The 20,789-nt window shown below is 46.3% G+C and overlaps 1 protein-coding gene across 14 annotated transcripts; it reads left to right on the forward strand.

Annotated features, from left to right (window-relative positions):
- The first annotated feature begins 10,036 nt into the window (after nt 1-10,036).
- On the forward strand, nt 10,037-19,989 carry LOC125537327 (uncharacterized). 14 transcript variants are annotated; one of them, XM_087543731.1, is made up of 12 exons: nt 10,038-10,568; nt 10,686-10,970; nt 11,068-11,129; nt 11,194-11,263; nt 12,783-12,880; nt 13,027-17,852; nt 17,947-18,105; nt 18,176-18,201; nt 18,325-18,408; nt 18,487-18,551; nt 18,636-19,078; nt 19,538-19,989. In XM_087543731.1, the coding sequence occupies exons 6-11, from the start codon at nt 17,688-17,690 to the stop codon at nt 18,926-18,928; spliced, it is 792 nt and encodes a 263-aa protein (XP_087399857.1). In that variant the 5' UTR covers nt 10,038-10,568; nt 10,686-10,970; nt 11,068-11,129; nt 11,194-11,263; nt 12,783-12,880; nt 13,027-17,687; the 3' UTR covers nt 18,929-19,078; nt 19,538-19,989. The 14 variants fall into 14 exon arrangements, 13 of the variants coding, with proteins under 13 accessions (XP_087399859.1, XP_048556587.2, XP_048556586.2 ...); XM_087543733.1 differs by lacking the exon at nt 12,783-12,880 and having other exon boundaries at nt 10,037-10,568; XM_087543730.1 differs by having other exon boundaries at nt 11,194-12,880.
- Nucleotides 19,990-20,789: the final 800 nt, after the last annotated feature.

The raw sequence follows: 20,789 nt of genomic DNA on the forward strand, positions 1-20,789 counted from the left end.
CCATCGACGACCTCTACGAGGACTAGCTGGACCGCATTGCCGAGCTTGTCAGCGTCACCGGAGAGTCTCATGCACCATCTTGCTCGCTCCCTCACCCGTTGTTTGCCACGAGCAACGTGGCTCATGGTGCACCTCCTCTGCCTCCATGACAAGACGTTACCCACGAGCCAAGGCGCGAGGCTCCCCGGCGCGACCTGCCGCGCAAGGCGCCGGAGCGTGACGAAGAAAACTGCTAGGTGGTGCAGCGGCTGCAAGTAGAGGCACGTGGGCTCCCTGCAGCGCCACGTCAAGACCGCACGCCGCATGCACTGGTGGCGCAAGAGCAAATTCCACCTCCACGATGCGCTCCATTGAACACGGCTAGATGCCGCATGTTCACCTCGGAGCTGCGCAGCATCGTCTGTCCAGGCAAGTTCAAGCCCATGCTGCCTCCGCGCTACGATGGAACCCCAACCCTGCCGAGTTCCTGCAGCTCTATGAGCTGAGCATCGAGGTGGCCAACAGCGACGAGAAGGTTATGGTGAACTGGTTTCCCATGGCCCTCAAGGATGGCGCATGCTCGTGGCTCCTGAACCTCCCCGTGTGTAACGCCCACGATGCGGCTATAGCTCCCACGTGTTGAGGCATGACTTAGAGGCATAACCGCATAGTGGTTTTGTCGGAAGAACGGTCATCTTCACAACATCCCATGTACTGAACAAGAAAGGGATAAAGAGTGTTGGCTTACACTCACCACATCACATAATATTCAAATAAGTTCATACATCATTAGAATACACTCATAGTCCGACTACGGACAACCAAATGAAAAAGAAGATAACCCAACTGCTAGATCCCCGATCATCCCAACTGGGCACCGCTACTGATCATCAGGAAATGACACATACTAACGACCAAGTTCCGTGTCGAACACCCACTTGAGTTCGGTAGCCTCACCTGCACTGGTATCATTGGCACCTGCAACTATTTTGAAGTATCCATGAGATACGAGGACTCAGCAATCTCACACCCATGAGATAAAGACTATTTAAGCTTATGGGTAGGATAAGGTAATGAGGTGGAGCTACAACAAGCACTAAGCAAATATGGTGGCTAACATACGCAAATAAGAGTAAGATGAGAAGCTACGCAACGGTCATGAAGCTAGAAGTGATCAAGAGGTGATCTTGAACTACTTACGTTCAAACATAACCCAAACCGTGTTCACTTCCCGGACTCCACCGAAAAGAGACCATCACGGCAACACACGCAGTTGATTCATTTTAATTAAGTAAAGTGTCAAGTTCTTTACAACCTTATATTAACAAATTCCCATCTGCCACATAACCGCGGGCACGGCTCTCGAAATTTTATACCCTGCAGGGGTGTCCCAACTTAGCCCATCACAAGCTCTCACGATCAACGAAGGATATTCTTTCTCCTGGAAAGACCCGATCAGTCTCGGAATCTCGGTTACAAGACATGTCAACAATGGTAAAACAAGACCAGCAAGATCACCCGATGTGCTGACAAATCCCGATAGGAGTCGCATGTATCTTGTTCCCAGGGCACACCGGATGGGCAAGCTATGAGTAAAACCAACCCTCAAGTTTCCACGAGGTGGCCCCGCAGGCTGCCCATTTCGGACCAACAGTCAGAGGAGCACTGGCCCGGGGGGCTTAAAATCAAGATGACCCTCGGGTCTGCAGAACCCAAGGGAAAGTTATAGGTTGTTAGGCAAAGGTAAAACCAAGGTTGGGCCTTGCTGGAGCAGTTTTATTCAAGGCAAACTGTCAAGGGGGCTCATAACCCCAACTGCGTAAGGAACGCAAAATCAAGGAACATAACACCGGTATGATGGAAACTAAGGTGGCAAGAGTGGAACCAAACACCGAGCAAAAGGCCAAGCATTCCACCCTTTGCCAATTATATAGATGCATTAAATTAAATAACATATAATATGATATCCCAACATATCCATGTTCCAACATGGAACAACCTGCAAGGCGCCTGCAACTAGCAACACTATAAGAGGGCTGAGCAAAAGCGGTAACTTAGCCAAACAACGGCTTGCTAGGAAGGTGGGTTAGAGGCTAACACGCAATATGGGGGAATGATAAACGAATGGTAGGTAGCGCGATATAGAGATAGAACGAACAACTAGCAAGCAAATATAGATATCAAAGGTAATGGTCATCTTGCCTGTAATCCCGCAAGGAAGAAGAACGAGTCCATGGAGAAGACAAACGGACATAGTCGAACGAATACTGACAATCACAACAATACTGAGAACTATTGAGAAGCAACACAACCAAAAATAAGCAAATAACATGGTAAACAACCAAGCATAAACATGGCATGATGCACAACCAAGGATGATGCATGTCCGGTTTAAATATGCATGGCATGGTAAAGTGGACAAACAAAACTACAAGTTAAGTGGAGCTCAACATGTAACAAGATGCATGTTGACGGAACACCACATTCGATTATTTAGTTCACTCCCGGTTAGGTACTCAACATTATTAAATGTTGGTTAACATGCCAAGAGGCGAGGCATAAGTAAACTAACTATTTAGGCAAGTTTAAATGAGGCCGGAAATAATAAACAACAGTTCCGGAAAAATCCCCATATGCATATTATGAATTTGGTATAGTTCTACCCTAAATCATTTATTAGAGTCGTTAAGCATGCAAAGTAATGTCATCATGTTAAACTATCCATTTTTCTACCCCATTTACATATAAAGTTTATTTAAAATGGAGCTAAGGTTATTTAGTTATGAATTAAATCATTTTAACAAGTCATTTAACAAATTAAATGCAAACAACAAGTTTAACATTTTAAACATGCATGAAATTTGGATATTATGAAAGTAGACACAATTCTAAGCATTTTACATGTTTAAAGGTTTTACATACGATGTACGATTTGTGAGATATGAAATGCATGAACAAGAGTGGCCAAACTGCAAATATGCAGTTTACTGAACAATTAGGAAAAATCACAGCGCATAGGACAAACATATGCGGGCTAGATCCGCTGGCCCAACATGCACAGGAGAGGGGCTGGGCGCTGCTCACCATGGGCCATGGCCCAGCTCGATGGTGGGGTGAGGCTGGCAGGGAAGGCTGGCACGCTGGGCCTTGGCGCGGGATGCGGCCCACGCGCTCGGTCAACAGGTGCTGCCGGGTCGAGCACTACTCGCTGCAGCGCAATGCAGAGGCAACGACGACAGAGAATGGCAGAAACGGCGAGGGGCGACGGCCCTCCGGTAGGTTAGGGCGGCGGGGAGGACCGGAGAGGACAGATCTAGCCCCGGGGAGCTCATTCCCGGCGATAGCGAGGTTAGGAAGCTCCGGGCGGCGGCGGTCCCTGGTGAGAGAGAGAGAGAGATCCGGTCAGAGAGGGAGGTAGAAGAAGCGGGAGGAAGAAGTGGAGAGGCGCGGGTCTACGACGGTGCATCCGGATGCGGGAGGCGGTGACCTGACGAAGGTGGCGGCGAGGCTCGCCGGCGGCGGGGGTCAAGGCGCGGCGGGAGGAGCACTTGCGGCGGAACTCAGCGCGGGGAGCAGAGTGCTCCTGCAGCGTACGGGTGGCGGTGCGGGCTCGCCCGGGCCCAGATGTGCTCGGTGGGCCCCGATCTGGGCTTCGCAGGCTGGCGGCGGAGTGGAGAGCCCGGAACCACATGGCCGGCTTAGGTTGGCCGCGGGCGCTGCTGGTGCGGCGGCTGGCCACTGGTGGAGCTCCAAGTGGGGGAGGGAGGCTGGTCGGCGGCAGATTCGAGGAAGAGGCGGCGGCTGGAAGGTGGAGGTGGCGGCTGCGCGTTGGGGGCGCGAAAAGCAAGGAGGGGAGGAAGGAATGTCCAGAATTGGAAGGGGGGATTTCCTTTTATAGGCAGGGTTAGAGTTTGGGGGGTTTCTGGGGTTTCCGGACCCTTCGATTGCCATCGGACGTCTCAGGTCGAGTGGGGGGGTAGGTAGGTCCTTGGTGGGGTTAGTGGGCTGTGTAGGATGGCTTGGACTAAGAAGAGAGTAGAGAAGGCAGCCCATCAACAGTTGTCCGAGACCGAAAACATCTGACGTTTGACTGACTATAATGCTACTATAGTTAACCGTTGGGGTGTCAAACGGACTCCAAATGGAACGAAATTTGACAGGCGGCCTACCGGCGATGTACCAAGGCCACTCGACAAATATCGACCCATTCCAAGAATGTTTTTCACCCGCTCACGAGAAGAGGTTTGAGGGGTGCAACGGGTATATGTGGGAGTGCCGGATTACGAAACGGACAACAGGGAAAATGACCGAATTCATGAGACAAACACAGATGCAAATGAGATGCACATGATGACATGAGATGAAATGCATGACATGAACAAAATGCAAAATGAAAGATAGAACACAACCACAGAGGGAATATCATAACACATAGCAGGAAATGGCAAGAGTTGGAGTTACAAGTATGGAAAGTTACATCCGGGGTGTTACATGGTGTGATAGATCTCCTCCTGGGATGAGATGCGAGAGCGTTTTGTTGCCAACTTCTAGAGCACTCGCGACCACCCGCTAGCTGCGGGTGCCCTGCGACACATCAAGCAACACGCACGAGAGACCTTACAGAGGTACATCCAGCGCTTCAATAGCATTCGCCTCAAGATCCCCAAGGTGTCGAATGAGGCCATAATCTCGGAGTTCACCGATGGCATCCGTGGCATCAAGATGAAGGAGGAGCTCACCATACACGAGGACCTGTGCATGGCCCTGGAGATGTTCAACATTCCAACCAAGTGTGCGAGAGCTGAGGAGGGATGCCTCTCCCTCCTCGAGCTCCCTGAGGTTGACCCAGAAGACAAGAATACTGAGGCCAAGGACGTGAAGCGCATGGGATTGGCCGTGCTCGCGGCCGAAGCAGAGATGAAGCGCGACTCTCAAGCACTCAGAGTCTTCCAAGGGCAGCCACCCATTCTGCGTCTTTGACAACATGCACAACCACAACACCAATGATTGCCAGGAGCTCAAGGCCACCCGCAACGGGCGCCTCGGTCGTTGCCCTGAGCGCAATGACCGAGGCTATGGCCGTGGATAGCCTAGGTGGAGGACGCTGGGACGGCCACCACCCTCGCCAGGAGTGGCGCGATCAGCCTCATTAGCACCGCTGACAGGGCCAGCCTCGTGAGGGCACCTGGAGGGATCAGCCTCGCAAGGACTATCCTCAGGGCAACGCTAACCTTCCCCCGCTGCCGCCACCACCAAGAAGGAATCATGACTCTCACCAGGACGAGGGAGCTGGTGGCTTCCAGGAGCCTTGTGCCATCGCTTGCTTCCTAGGCAACGCTCAGGCCCCAGCCTCCGATCGCATCTTCAAGCTGTTCGCGCGTGAGGTGAATGCTTCCCTCCCCAAGCGCGAGGTAGCACGTCCATTTAGGTGGTCGAAGTACACCATCACCTTCAACTCTTCCGACCAGCTCAAGTGCGCGGCAACTACCGGTGCCCTCTCGATGCTCTGCTCGCCTACCATCAGCAATGTGCTCATCACCAAGACACTCATCGATGGCGGTGCGGGACTCAATGTCCTCTCTGTCAAGACGTTCGACCGACTGTAGGTGCCCTATGATCAGCTGCAGCCTACCAAGCCTTTCTCAGGAGTGATCGACGGCTCCACCACCCCGATAGGGTAGTTCCGCCTCACTGTCACCTTCGGCCAGTGCAACAACTACCGCACTGAGCTCATGGACTTCGATGTCACCCACATTCACCTCCCGTACAACGCCATCCTTGGCTACCCGGCCCTGGCCAAGTTCAAGGCTGTGACCCACCATGGCTACAATGTCCTCAAGATGCCGAGAAGCTGCGGCATCATCCCGGTCGCCTGCGAGGAGAAGGACGTGGTGTGCTCTCTTGAGTGCGCCTACCATGCTGCGTCGGTCGACGACCCAGATGACAGAGGCGTTGGCTACCCTCCTGAGGCTGTCCCCAAGAAGAAGAAACAGCTGCTCTGCCAAGAACCTCAGGAGGGTCGGGTGTCCGACGGCGCTGCCTCAAAACCTACACCCACTGATAGGGCGCCTCCCACTCTCTCGCATAGGAAGGTGTGCCTGGTGCCCCTCTCAGGCTGGGCTCGAGGGATGTCCTCTGGAGGGCCTCTGATGTGGCAAGCGTCATGAGGGAGGTGCTTAGGCACCATTTCGAGGCGTGCTTCAATGCGTGCTTCCATGAGAAAAGTGCATGGCTTGAGGCACCAGGCGCTCAGGACTTCATCACCAAGGCAATCAACGAGCTTCAGGAGGCAAGAGCTATGCGGGGTGACCGTCACCCACCACCTGGCGCAGCTCCCTACCGCGCCGAGGATAGTGAGCTACGCACCTGCGTCAACATCCCCAGGCTCAACACGGCCGTGTCTCGGGATCTCTTTTGGCTGTCCCATGATGGCCGGTGTGAGGGGCCCCCTCACAGCTACGTTCGCATGCCTTTCGGCTTGCTTAATAGGGCTGCCGTGCATCAGCAGCACATGCAGGGCATCCTGGCGGCTTAGGAGGCTAGGCACTAGGCGATCCTGTCAGAGGTGGTGACAGATCCTCGTGATCCCCCGGGGCCTCCAGAGCCTCCCAAGGTTCAGGACCTAGGCGGCTCTTGAGGAGCGACTTCTACAACATTCGTCTTCAAATACTCCAACACCTCTTCAGCAACGGTGCCAGGTGACGCCGTTTTGGTTTGTTCAATTGGGGGCACCCCTCGGGCTACTCTATCCCCAAGCCGCGTGGGTCCATCCCTTCAACATGTATCCTTCTTGCATCTATCAGAACTCGCTCTACCTTAATCATGAGTTGCTCTATGATTATCATCTGTTTGTCCGGTGCCTCGTTTCCATGAACGTCGTATGCCCTTGCAAGCCAACCCATGACTGCATCATGATTAATGACTGGCACGATGTTTGTGCTTGGTTCCGTCCCTACAGCGTCGCTAAACCCGAGTGGCTGAGCTCTGCCTCACGAGCCAGCTCCTGTGCACGTCACCTCCCATTGTCCTTTGTCACGCCCAATATGCGATTCTATCCTAAAGGAACTCGGAAGGTCCCACCAAGGATAGAACCGCATATTGAAACACTTTTGCAAGGTGGATATCATTATATCGTACCATTACATAATAGTTGGGGATACATACAAAGACACACAAATGCCGGAAGAATACATCAAATATCATACATGGGAACAACATCCAACTATGGATGAAACACAAACAGAAGCTCAAATAACATCCACCCTGCTAGCCCAGGCTGCCGACCAGGAACCTAACCCAAGATCGACAAAGAGGAAGAAGAACTCCAAAACATGTAAACATCGCTCTCACGTCATGAACACCGCGTAACCTGTACCTGCAACTCTAGTTGTAGTAATCTGTGAGCCACGAGGACTCAACAATCCCATTACCATGGGTATCAAGACTAGCAAAGCTAAATGGGTAGGAAACGGTAAGTGGTGAGGTTGCAACAGCGGCTAAGCAAAGTATGGTGGCTTCCTTACGAGTACAAAAGTCGAATGAGGAAGTACGCAAACGGCTGCAAACTAGTAATGATAAATAAGTTATCCTGAACTACTTATGTTCAAACAAAACACAACCGTGTTCTCTTCTCGAACTCACTTGAAAGAGACGGTCACGGTTACACATGCGGTTGGTGTATCTTGATTGAGTTTACTTCAAGTTCACTACAACCGGATATTAACAAATTCCCATCTGCCATAGAACCGCGGGCATGGCTCTCGAAAGTTTAAACCCTGCAGGGGTGTCCCAACTTAGCCCATGATAAGATTACAATCCGGAGACAATCCTCCATCACGGGACCTTCTGATCAGACTTGGAATCCCGGTGCACAAGACATTTTGACAATGGTAAAACAAAACCATCAAGACCACCCCGTGCGTTAATACCCTGATAGTAGCCGCGCGTATCTCGTTCTCGGGACAACACCATCTATGCATAGTGGACGATAGCCAAAAATACCATCAAGTTGCCCTGAGGTGGCACCGCCAACTGCTAGGTAGGTGGACCAACACTCATGAGGAGCACTGGCCCGGGGGGTTGATTAAGAGACCTCGGGTGCTAGCCGGTCCCTATGCAAGTTTTAGTTGTTATTAGACAAATGGTAAAACCAATGTTGGGCCTTGCTGGAAGAGTTTTATTCAAAGCGAACTGTCAAGAGGGGCCCGTAAACCCTCACTGTGTTAGGGACGCAAAATCAAGGAACATAACTTTGGTATGACGGGAATTAGGGCGGCAAGAGTGGAACAAAACACAAGGCATAAGGCTGAGCCTTCCACCCTTTACCAAGTATATAGATGCATTAATTAAATAAGATATATTGTGGTATCCCATGATATCCATGTCCCAACATGGAACGACCTGCAACTAGCAACGCTATAAGAGGGGCTGAGCAAAGCGGTAACATAGCCAAACAACGGTTTGCTAGGAATGCTAAAAATGTTAGAGGCTATCATGGCAATCTAGGAGGCTTGATAAACAAGTGGTAGGTAGCGTGACATAGCGATAGCATCGGGACAACTAGCATAGCAAAGACAGTAGTGAGATCCAAGGTGACGGTCATTTTGCCTGAAATCCCTCTAGGAAGAAGACTGAATCCATGAAGTAGACGAAGCAACATAGACGAACCAAGCGTTTTCGAACGAATCCTCATTATCGCAACGAAACGGGAACAAACGAGAAGAAGCACAACCGAAAAGAAGCAAAAAACATGGTAAACGCACAACACATAAACATGGCATGATGCTCATCCAAGTATGATGCATGACAAGTCTACAAGATGCTACTTATGTCAAGAGATGATGCATACAAGAACAACACATCAAAGCAAGTTTAAATGAGGCCAGAAACAACATATAACAATTCCGGTAAGTCCCCATATGCAAATTTCGAAATTGGTTCAGATCTGAACAAAACATTATGTTGAAGTTGTTAAACAGCAAGTTAAAGTGCACCAAGATGATCTACATATTTTTCTAGTCAAGTTACATATAAAGTTCGTTTAATTCAGAGCTACGGCCTAGAAGATATGAGCAAATCAAATTAAACATGGCATTGATACAAATGCAAGCAAAACAACACCACAGCAATTCCACAACATGGATGCAACATGGCATGATGAAACTACATGCAATACCAAGCAAGTTTCATATAAAGCACGCTCAAAAGGGAGCAACGGTTCAACACACAGACTCAATACAAGTTTCAAACACAATCTTCCCAAAACAGCAACTAAGAACTTTGCAATCAAGGAAACAACATGCTACAGGAATAATATGGACACAAACTTGATGTGCACTTCAAGTAGAGACAACATGCTTCAAATATCATTAAGGTTCAGGTTCATAGGCATCGATATTAATTCAAGATGATCAATGCAAAAAGCAACTTGATAACACAGATTAGGACTTAGTGAAAAACAAAGCATATGCATGAGTAGAGTTTATTCGATGGCATGTTGGAGGCAAGAAATAATTAAGCTACAATGCAAGAACATGGCAAGCAAAATCATGGCATGCTAGTACATATCATGGAGCTCAAAACACACAATATGGCATAACCATATGAGCAAAAGGTTCATGGGAATCATCAAGTCAAGATGCAAACATGATATAAGCTGATTCTCAGACTTGGAGAAAATATGGGAATGCATAACAATAACATTATGATGCTGACTTTGGAGACACATAATAGCAAGCATAGCAACATTAATATTTATGCAAAAGACATGGGCATGTAGTAGACATGATATACTTCAACTTAGTCCATGGGCACAAGTTCATATGATGCATGGAGTAATTCTAACATATAAGGAACCTAGCCAACTTGCCTCCAGGATGCTTCCCCGATTGAGCCGTCCGTGACCGTCTGATATGCCTTCTAACGCATCTGAGTCGTTGGATTTTCTCTTGCGGTTAATTGTTTTTCACTCTGCGGTTCATTTTTCTGCCCAATGACCGGTGGGCTCGTCTCACACGCGTATTGGCTGGGTGAGTGGCGCCTAGGTGAGAGAGAATTTGTCTCATCCCTCCTCCCATCCCGTGCGCCGCACATGCACGCAAACCAACCCAATCCAGTCCTACCACGCACTATGCACAACCAGTTCCCTCCTTCCGCACGAATCCGACCAGATAGAGAGGAATATGGGAGGGAGAGAGGGAGGAGGAGGAAGATGGGAGGAGGGAGAAAGAGTGAGGGGAGAGGAGAGGGAGGTCTGGCGGCGGACGGGAAAGGGTGACCGGCCGGCGTCTGCCTATGCCCCTCCTCCCGCAGGAACCCTAGGGGGAGAGAAGATGAGGGAGAGAGAGAGAAGGAAGGAGAGGAGGGAGAAAGAGAGAGGAAAGAGGAGAGGGAGGTGCGATGACTGATAGGAGAGAGGATCACCAGCCAGCATCGGCCTGCGCCGGCGAGGATGGGCGCGACCTGGAGGTTGGCGGTGGCTCGATCTGCTCCTGGATCGGGAACTGCGACGAGGCTGGGTCTCGGGCGCGATTCACGGGAGGCTGTACTCCGCCTTTTCCTCGTGGTGCGGCGGACGGCGGTGCGCTCTGGTCGGCAATTAGGAACTCCTCTATTTATATATTTTGGGCCTGCTAACGGATGTATCTTGATTTGAAATATTTGTTGTGAATTCGTTCATTTTCTCATCATGTGATTTCTTCTGCTAGGACAAATTAGGCCTGAGCTAATGGGGGAGAAGATGGAGTACAGGGATGAGCAGTTGGATCACACGTTCATTTGATGTTTGCGCACAAGATGGAGATGTTCGCTGGAAGGAAGAAGAGTTGGGCGGTGAGGAGGAGAAGAAGGCGGTCTGTGACGTGCTTGCACGCGCAGTAGCAGGAGTCCACCCATGAGGTGCTCCTCTGGATGCTCCCTTCCGGTGCCAGGCTTATGTTTTCAACACCGCCCTCACTGCCCCCTTCTTCCATTGCCTCATCGGCCGGTTAGAGGTCAGATATCTAATACTCCGCACTGCCTCCCGTCAATTTTTGGGATACATGCAAGGTTTATCATCACCCCATGGATCATGTGTTGTTCATTAACAAGGTTATCGAGGTGGAGGTCAATAGTGTGAGACAGAGAAGTGGAGTGCTCATAAAGAAACGCAGGTATGTCCGAATATGATGGATGCTTCCATTGCCAACTGATGAATGCATGTCTCCTTTTGCGCAGCTGCTGCCTGGATTCGCCGTCGTGGCTGCCGCCTCTAGTCGCTTCCACCTGGACATCCTTCGCCAACAAGGTAATTTCGTTTCGGTCCCAACTGTCCTCCTATCCTCCGCGCTTTGATTGCTATGAGTTCTTGTTGTGTGTGTGCTTGCTGGCTTAGTGATGTGTGTGTCCGGGAACCCATTGTGTTCTTTTTTATGGCTTGCTGCTGCATGCATGATTGTTGTGGCTGGCTTGGTGGTAGCATCATACATACTGTTCTAGTTGGTTAGCTTGACGCTCTTAAGCTAGGCTTTTAATTCTCTGGGTCTAAATAATGTATTGCTATACCAGATAAAATATACACATGCATTGCAAACATGATTCTGCTTATACGCGGAAGTATATTTTTTAAATCTATCTCTTCAATTCTTAGTACAATTCTTTACTGGAAATCTAGAACTATGTAATTTGGTAATCGTGTCAAAGGTCACCTGGTTGTGCCATATTGCATTGTGATTTGTGAATACTATGTCGTTGGGGAATCAGCGAGCTTGGTTATATTTTTGGGGCCATCATGTTAACTGGTGCTGGTAGCGCTCGCTTGCTAGCTATGAGTTCTTGTTGTGTGTTTGCTTACTGCCTTAGTTATGTGTATGTGTGTCCGGGCACCTATTGTGTTTTTTTGCTAGCTTCCTGCTACGTGCATGATTGTTGTAAATAGGTGCTCGCTGGTTGGTGCTGGGCTACTGATGGCATGAGACCTGCTTCAAAAAAAGGAATGAAAGGAAGCATTTGTTCATAGAACAAATATATTGTAAAAATTTCCATGGAAAGCCTGCATATTTAGCTCAGAAAAGGAGTCTAAAGAGGCTTAGATTCTTGTTATGTATTGATTTTGTAAAATATCTCCAGCTATATATTGCTCAAACAAAGAAAGATTTTACTCAACCTTCAGTATAATGTATTTCTAATTGTTCATAACTACTTCAAGTTTTGTTGTGATTTTGCAAGATTCTGAAATTATTGTATTTCAAAATTGTTATACTGATTCCTCGATGCGCTGTTCATGGCTTTGTTCTTATTTTATCCTTCTTTATTTGAGTTTTTTCCTTTCCTACAAGAAGATGCTGAGTCATGTAATATGTTCAAAGAAGAGAGAATCTACATTTTATGAATGCTTTCTTCTTTTTTCATTGTTACTTCAAGTTAGCGAATTCAGTTAAGTTGTACTAAGGAGATTCATATGCATGGTTTCTCCAGCTACACATATTATTCAGTCATGGGGCCATTAAGATCTTTTGCCTTTTAGAAAATGGGAGATGCCATTTAGACCTTACTTTGTTCAACTTGATCTTTAACTTGCTACTACTATTTCTAAGCATTTTCCCAAGCATTGTTTTATTTGCATCAGAGAATGAGCTCACCTTACTCAGTGGATGTGACAAGTAAAAAATTAGAAACTGAGCAATTAGTGCCACTCTTAAATGTTGTAGAGCAGTCCAAATTATCCAATAAATCATTTGTTAGCAGCGTCTAATTATAGAAGTTGAATCAGTTGTTCCAAATTACCCAGTACAAATTGTGGATGTTAAAAATCTGTTTTTTGTTAGTCAAATTGTTGAAAGCCAGAGCTGGGTCAAGTAGCCGGCCTTCGCCTACGCCATTGCCTGAGAGAAGCAACACTGGCATTGGGCATTCCATGTGCAGAGTGCGTGAGTTAGTGTTTTTTGTTCTATCCTTTCCATCTCATGACTTTGTGTGGAGGTGGCAGCACAACCTGCTGTTTGTTGTAATGCCTACTTCAAAGAGAATTAAGTGCTTACAAAATTATTTTTCTACTTGGTTGTTTTGCAGATGATGAGGTATGCCATGGAATGGTTGGGTTTTGAGTGGTAGGTGATCCCTATGCTAGCGGTGATAGCAGCCATCATTGGTACATTTCAGTAATATATAAGTCCATTTAAGGCCCTGTTTGTCTAGGCTTTTGCTTCTGCTTTTGCAGCTTTTCTATTTTAGCCATAAAGCCATAAAAGCTCCTCAATAGGTGCTTTTAGAGCTTTTATGGCTTTTGGAGCTGAATATTGTTATATTTATTCATCAAAAGCTAGAAATGCTCCAAAAACACCTATTTAGGAGCTTTTTGGCTTTTTGGCCAAAGTGGAAAAGCTGCAAAAGCAGAAGCAAAACCCCAAACAAACAGGGATATGTGTTTTGTTTTACTTCCTCCGTGGTGACTGTGAATGTATTCTCGGCTTTATAGTCAGTAAAAAGAAGGCATGCAAAACATTATGTTTTTCCTTCGTTGAATGTCTCATTTAATTGTCGCTTATTTATTTCAAGTCACTAAATTCACATCGAACTTCCCTTGTGCTTTCCATTAATAAATAGCAAATTAATACGCAATATTTTTAATATGTGAGGAGGCAAGAGAAGAAGAAAAGAGGGGTTGTTAGGTCGGACCTTGGTATGTCTCTGACCAGAGATGGTTGGATTCGTCCGATGCTCTTCCAAACAGTGCATTCTAGATTCAATGGGTAGTACATGGAGCTTATTTACTTTGCTGCTCTTATGGCTTTATCTGTACTTGACATATCAAGAGCTGATGGGAGGTTCTACCTGATCGATTTTAGCTCCTCTTTCTTAGGTTCCGCTGACTCATTTTCTTATGTTATCCTCAATTTTCCCTTTCTAATTTTGCAAGGGGGTGTACTCTCTCCCTCAAGGTAAGCGTGAATGCAACGGACATTGATTGTGGCTGTTCCGATAAGAAATTGAGTGCAAATTGAGTTTTAGCAGTGAGACTTATTCCATTTGTTTATCCTTTTGGCCTTTTAATCAAGAACAATGTTCAGAGCTTACATGGTTGTCTAAATTTAGTTCTGTAAAAGAGCAATATTGATATCATGCAATGATCAGTGCAAATTAGGATAGTTATAGAGTTCTTCCTCAGTTGTCATTGAGCAAATATTGAATTTGTGTGATTTGTTCTAATACCAAGTAAATCTTGGTCTGCATTGTGTTAGTTTTCGTACTGAGTTCTTTTGGCTATTTTCGCTTAAATTAGGAGTTGATGTGAAAAAGAGTGTGTGCTGACATGCATGCAACCAAATCATGTATTAATGTGAGGTACTACATATACTTGCATATCTCTCTTCAGAAGCACGACCCTCTTCATCCAACTAGGAACATCAAAACCAAATGGGATATCTTTGACTGCACTTCAGATGGCCATGCTATGAGTTCCCCATTATTAAATAGTATCTGAATCTGCTTTGTATAATTAAGACACACTTTATACATAGAGCTGCTATAGTGATACCATGTGATCACTTAACATGAGTGCGACTAGCCTATTTTCTAGCCTATTTTCTCTATTTAAAAGTAGAGTTGTGTTTATCATAAAATTTATATACCATGGACTCGTTGCTTTCTATTTATATAATAGGGCAGTTCGTCTTCTACCATCTGTTTTCTTCATTACATGTCTCTTAGATTGTTGGAGGGCCTTTATGAATAAGTTGATTATCTACATTTATGCGTTAATATATTTGCCTGATGGGTTTCCCTATTATGGCTCATGGTTATAGATGTAGTTTGCCTTTGCTATTGTTGTTTCTCCAAATAGTATCTACATACCACTATATTGTATGTGTTGTGAATGTACGGCTGTTAAATATGTTTGTTTGCTTATGCTGGTATGTTATGTGATCATTGTAACAATCATGATGCATGGAAATTTGGAGCAGTTAATCCCAATAGCGAGACATGAGTTATGCTCGAGGTAATTGACCTTTGCACAATAAGATATATGGGCTCTTTTGAATGTAGCATTTTAGCTGAATTGATGGAGATGTTAGTATTCTACTTTCATTCATAGATTTCAACAGATTTTCCATGCAAAAAAATGTATCAAGGCTAGTTTTGTCATGTATTTCTTGGTGAATGTGTAGCAAGCTCTTAGTGTGCTCATTTTCTCCTCTGCTAAAAATAATTTTCCCAATGAAATAAGTACATGCTTAATGATTTGTGTTATGTGTTAATGATAGGGGGTATCAACAAGAACTTAACGCATGATGCAGCCAGATTGGGTCCATTCTTGATGGGGTGGAACTGGAGCTTCCAGGGGATGGTTCTGATCCAGTTCCATTAAGGGTGTATTTTTTTAGAGCTTGGCCGCGTGTGCTTTTGTCCATGCCTATGAACAGGCTGCCCTCCATGCCATAAGATTTTTATAGGGCTTATATGGGTTTGTAGTTTGAGATTATAATTATGACTGTATGATGGCTTATAGGAGCTTCCTTCGTTTTTCCATGACAGTTTCTGTCGTGGAATTGTCACGGCAGATGTCCTAGGGCAAGGACTTAGTCGTAGGGCCATCACAATAGGAAGCTTAAAGGGGTTAATCGGGACTTAGTCGTAGGCCCCTTACGATGGAGGTAAAAGCCTACGTCTAGTTGCGATTGGTATTGCTGGGGTTTCGATCACCAAGAGGCTCAACTCGCCGGCTTGGTTATCGACTTCTTCTTTCTCGCCCTAAACCACCAGCGAGTCGTCCCCTTATATACATGGGTTGACGCCTGGTGGCCTAAAGAGTCCCGGCCGGCTCATAATCGTGTCCGGCACGGGGACTTCCTTTACATGCCTTTCTTTACAAGTCTTTCCTTACATACGGTGGTTTACAATATCGGGCCATAAGCCGCCCCCGGGCCTTTGGGCCTTCTATAAGGTTTAATAAACTATCATCTTGGATGTTCACTAGGCTTCTTATGTAACCCGCCATTGGGGCTGACCCGGCCCCTCCTTGGCTGGTCATACTGATAGTAATATCCCCAACATCAGGCCCCAGGTTGACTTTGAACTTCGTTCTTGGTCAATCTTCAATACTTAGACAAAAATTCATCTTCTTATCTTCACTGAAGTTGTTGTAACCCGCCGTGACGTCATCTTTTGAAAACGCAAAAAACTTTCATGACGTCATCTCCCAACGGATGTTTTATCTTTAATGTCTCCCGAGAATCGAGGCGCCTATGTAGCTAGATAACCATTGTTCAGCTCTTCCTTGATATTCGCGCCCGTCTGTTTGCATCTTTCCCTTATAAATAGGCACGCCTTGGCCTTCTCACTTTCCTCTCTCACTCTGTCTTCTTCCTCTCACAAACCCCCTGCTGCTCGAGTTCAGCCGCCGCCGTGCCTCATCTCTGTCTCCGTCGACCCTGGGCCGCTGCATCAACCTGAACCGATCCAGAGAAACTGCGGCTACCTCCGCAGTAGACCTGCAATCGTAAGTCTTCTTTCCTTCATTTCTTAGATCTGCATTAGGGTTTCCAAGCTCCTGCGTGTTCTTCATAGTTCATCATAGTTCATCGTAGTTCTTCCACCGCCAACCTTTTATGATCCAAAAAGTCATATATATGCTCGCGCGGTAGTGTTTTTGTACCTCTTCTTGATCAACAGATCCCTTTCTCTGATTAAAAGGCTGCTTCAGAACTTACCGACTCCTCTGTACTGAACTTTTTAGGACTAGAATGGTTTTCATTTTGAATAACCATTTGATCTGGAATAATACCAAGCAATGTAGGAAACTTGTTTGTCTCACTACTTAGCTGAATTTGTCTTCATAAAATATCTGTAGTCATGGTGGCTTATCATGCCGGCTTAATTTTCCTTATATGTCATTAGCCCTTAACTAAGCCGCCATTACTTGCTTGCATCTTCATCACTTAAGTGTCAATCTCACCATTAAACTGAACCGGCATGTGGCTTTTCTTTTTAGTTCCTTGCACATCATGCCGTCCAAAACACCAATCATCTGTAACTGTGTTCCCACAACCATATCTGAGGAACGTTTAAAAGAGTTCTTCACCATAGGATTTCTGCCAGCAAAAATTGTCATGTCTTACCGTGCCCCTGGCCCGGAAGAAGAACAACCCAATCCAAGAGACGGTGAGGTGATTGTTTTTACTGACCACATGAACCGTGGCTTCTCACCGCTCGGCTCAAAGTTCTTCAGAGAGGTCCTCCACTTTTTCAAGCTCCACCCTCAAGATATCAGGCCCAACTCCATATCTAACATCTGTAACTTCCAAGTGCTCTGTGAGGTATATCTTCAACAAGAGCCGACTGTGGAGTTGTTTACAGAATACTTTTATCTAAACCGGCAGAATGAGTGCACCAACGGCCTTAGCTTAGAGCTTGGTGGCATATCAATTCAGCACCGGCAGGGTGCCGTCTTCCCCCTCATTGTCTTACCAAGTCACCCAAAGGACTGGAACCAGACTTGGTTCTACTGCTAGGACACTTCACCAGCAAACGAGAAGCCACAGTCGGGTTATCGCCCCGATCGTCTTGATTCCAAGTTCGCGCTTCCTGATAAGCTTACGGTCGCTGAACGCAAGAGGTTGATACCGTCTATCAAAAGGATCAATGCTCCGTTGGGGAACGGGTTAACTGGAGTTGATCTGACCCGCTACTGGATCTCATGGCGGGTCATCCCTTTGAGCCGCCGGTCAAAGCTGATGTATGAGTATGGTGGAGGCCCGGATGACTCTCTTCGTCACAGCCACGTTCAATTGACAGAAGAAGATATTGTCTCAATGTCAACTCTTCTGGTGAACGGGAAATATGAAGATTGCAGTGTCGTCGAGTTAAACCCCTTCTGCCAGCTTAACCCGGTGCCAGAAGTAAGGATGTCGTTATATCTCTCTTTTGTATTTTCCCAGCCGTATTGTTTTAATACTTGCCCGACTCTTTATCTTGTTTTTTACCTGTCTGCAGGCCAACTCTGACTTCTGGAAAGTTAAGTATGACCACGAGGCTGCCAAGAAAGCGAAAGCCGCCGCCATAAACGCCAAGAAAACGACCCAGAGGTCGAAAAAGAAGAAAAAGAGCATTGTTGAAGATTTGATGAAGCTTGATGATACATCTGACTCGGAGGTAGCCCTTGATTCCCATAGCCAATTTTTTAACAATCTTATTGGCACTGATCATTACCAGGATGACACAGGGGCCAGTTAGGCCATGGAAGCAGAGGTAACTATCATTTCCTCCGACTCAGAGCCCTTGCCAAGACAAAAAGTTTGATGAGTGATCCATAAAGTAAGGTTTTCTAACACTTTAGCTCACTTGGATCCCAACTTTCGTTTGAAAAAACAGCAACATGAGAGCCGCCGTCAAGCTTGGACTGAAGATGAGCCGGCTGTCATTCTTCAAGAAACTCCTCAGAAGCGTTCGAATGAGGTTTACCTCTTTCTATCTTTAACTCTTTTTAATGGATCTTCCCCTTGAATTTCTTTTAAATCTATTTTATCCTTTTAGGAGGTGTCTCGCTCTTCTGGCGACTCATCGCAGTCGCAATTTCCGGCCTTCAAGACTGCCCCTGGGTAATGAAAAATCCTCATATTTTCGGGTTGTTCAAATTGTATCTTTATACTGATGATCTTGCAACATTTTTCTTGGTGGCCAAGCTAAATCCAAGAAAACGAAGGTAGCTAAACCGGTGGAAGACCCGCCAGTGCTTGCATCTGACCCGGCCAGGCCATCTTCTCCATTAACCGACCCTCCAGCAGACCCGCCTGTTGATGTAGAAATAAATCCTCCTGAGCTGTCATTTGATGAAACCACTATGAACCCTTCTGCTACTGGACCATCAAGCTCAGCGAACCCGCCATCACCGTCTGCACAAGACATTCAGATCACCGGGAGCCACTTTATTGAACCAGGGAATCCAACCGTGCTGGCTCGGTGTACTGCAAAATAAGAGGCATTAGAGAGGCAGAAAGTTCGCTTTGACGTTGCCAACTATGACCATCTAAATGCCAATGATATTTTATCCGGCTATCTCAACCATGTACACTCCAGTCGTGACTTTGAGATTGAAATGGTCAAACAGCTGCAATTGAAATACGAGGTACGTTCTTCCGGCTTATCTATATTCCTTCAGCCCCCAAGTCTTCGGATTATGAGAGAACCGAAATGATCTGTAGACTTTAAAATATAGGCCAAGACCTTTACCTTTGAAACTTTTCTTGAATTCAATAGAACAAAGCTTCACCTGCAGTCCCCAAGGGCCGGTTCATTTTGATCATAAATGAGCCGGTACGTTAAATTGTTTGGTACCGTATTCAAAGGACTTAATACTCCGGCTTAACCTTGAGAAACTTGCTGAACTTCATACATTAGTCCCCAAGTGCCAAATGATGTTACTTTGTAAGGTACTTGGGACTTAAAGTATGTCTTTAGAGTCATAAAAATTTGATTTGGCATACATTAGCCCCAAGTTTCAAGTGGTTTTTTGTAAAGTACTTGAGACTTAAATCTTGATTTTTGAACTTGAAGCAAAATCTTGACTCATCTGAATGTTGTGCAGAATTCCTTATCTTAATCGAACTTGCAATTGACTGATGCGAAGACCCGGCTAGCGAGTCAGGAGGCAGAAATCAAATCTTCTAACTCCAAGCTGAAAATAAGTCTCTTTGAGACGGAAAATTTAAAGACCAGCTTCGCTGCCAAGAAGAAAACTTGGGAATAGGAAAAAACGCTTCTGACCCAACGCGCTGAGAAGGCCGAAACAGCCCTTGAAGAGATTTCAACAGAGCTGAATGGTTTAAAGGGTCGGGTGTCTCAAATTGTAACACCCCGGATGTAACTTTCCCAATTTGTACTCCATTTTGTGTAATCTTGATGGGTGTATGCTTAGATTATCATGACTTGCACCGTAGTGAGTGCATCGAGCTCGCAAACATGCCTACTTGATATCTGTTTTCAGCATGCTCCTGTTTTCACTAAGTCTGAAAACTGATTATGTTTTTACTATGTTCACATGCTTGCAATTGGATTTTCTGATCCCTTTTGGCTCAAGGTCACTAAGGGACTTTGAGTAGATCGATGCCATGCTTTACTTTGCCATATTCAGGTCCTGTAGCATATTGTTTTGTTGCTCCGAAGAGTGCTACCTAATCTGAAATTCCAGACAAGTGTTAATTTCACTAAGTCTGAGATCTGTTTGCCATATGCATTTTTGCCATGCTTGTTTGAACCTGTTAATGGATGAATTGGCCGTAGCTCAGTGCTAGACTTTTGTTAAGCATCTTGAATGCATCCCTGCCATGTACTTTGTTGTCATGTTTGGGTGCTGTAGCATGTTCATCTCATTGCATTTAGATGCCTACTTGCTGTAAATCACAGACCGGGGTCATATTTGAATTGCTTGCCATTTCCAAACCATGACTCCGATTCCGGCGTTCTTTATATTGTTTTCAAGCGATTTCATCTCATCTTTCCAGTGGCACACTTGGATTCCCAAGTTGAGGCCAGGTTCATGCATTCCTTGTCATATCTTGCATTTGCATCTCGCACCGCATCCCGCATAGCATACCATCTTTGCATCATCTTGTTTGATCCTTGCACATGGTTGATTGTGTCCTTGTTGCTTGTTTGTCTTGTTTGGGTAGAGCCGGGAGACGAGTTCGCTAACGAGGAGCCCATTGAGTTTGCTTTCGAGGATCTAGTCAACTCTGACAACTGTGCAGGCAAGATGATCATACCCTCGAAATCACTATTATCTTTGCTATGCTAGTTTGCTCGCTCTTTTGCTATGCCAATGCTACGATGCCTACCGC

The sequence above is a fragment of the Triticum urartu genome, chromosome 2A (genome assembly GCF_056163025.1).
Source record: "Triticum urartu cultivar PI428250 chromosome 2A, HENAU_Tu73, whole genome shotgun sequence".
NCBI classification, from domain to species: domain Eukaryota; kingdom Viridiplantae; phylum Streptophyta; class Magnoliopsida; order Poales; family Poaceae; genus Triticum; species Triticum urartu.

Coding starts and splice junctions, on each gene's coding strand:
- LOC125537327 (XM_048700629.2), top strand. CDS start 17,688: ATGTATGAGTATGGTGGAGGCCCGGATGACTCTCTTCGTCACAGCCAC. Junction 18,202..18,324: donor GTTAGGCCATGGAAGCAGAG/GTAACTATCATT, acceptor TTGAAAAAACAG/CAACATGAGAGCCGCCGTCA. Junction 18,409..18,486: donor CTCAGAAGCGTTCGAATGAG/GTTTACCTCTTT, acceptor TTATCCTTTTAG/GAGGTGTCTCGCTCTTCTGG.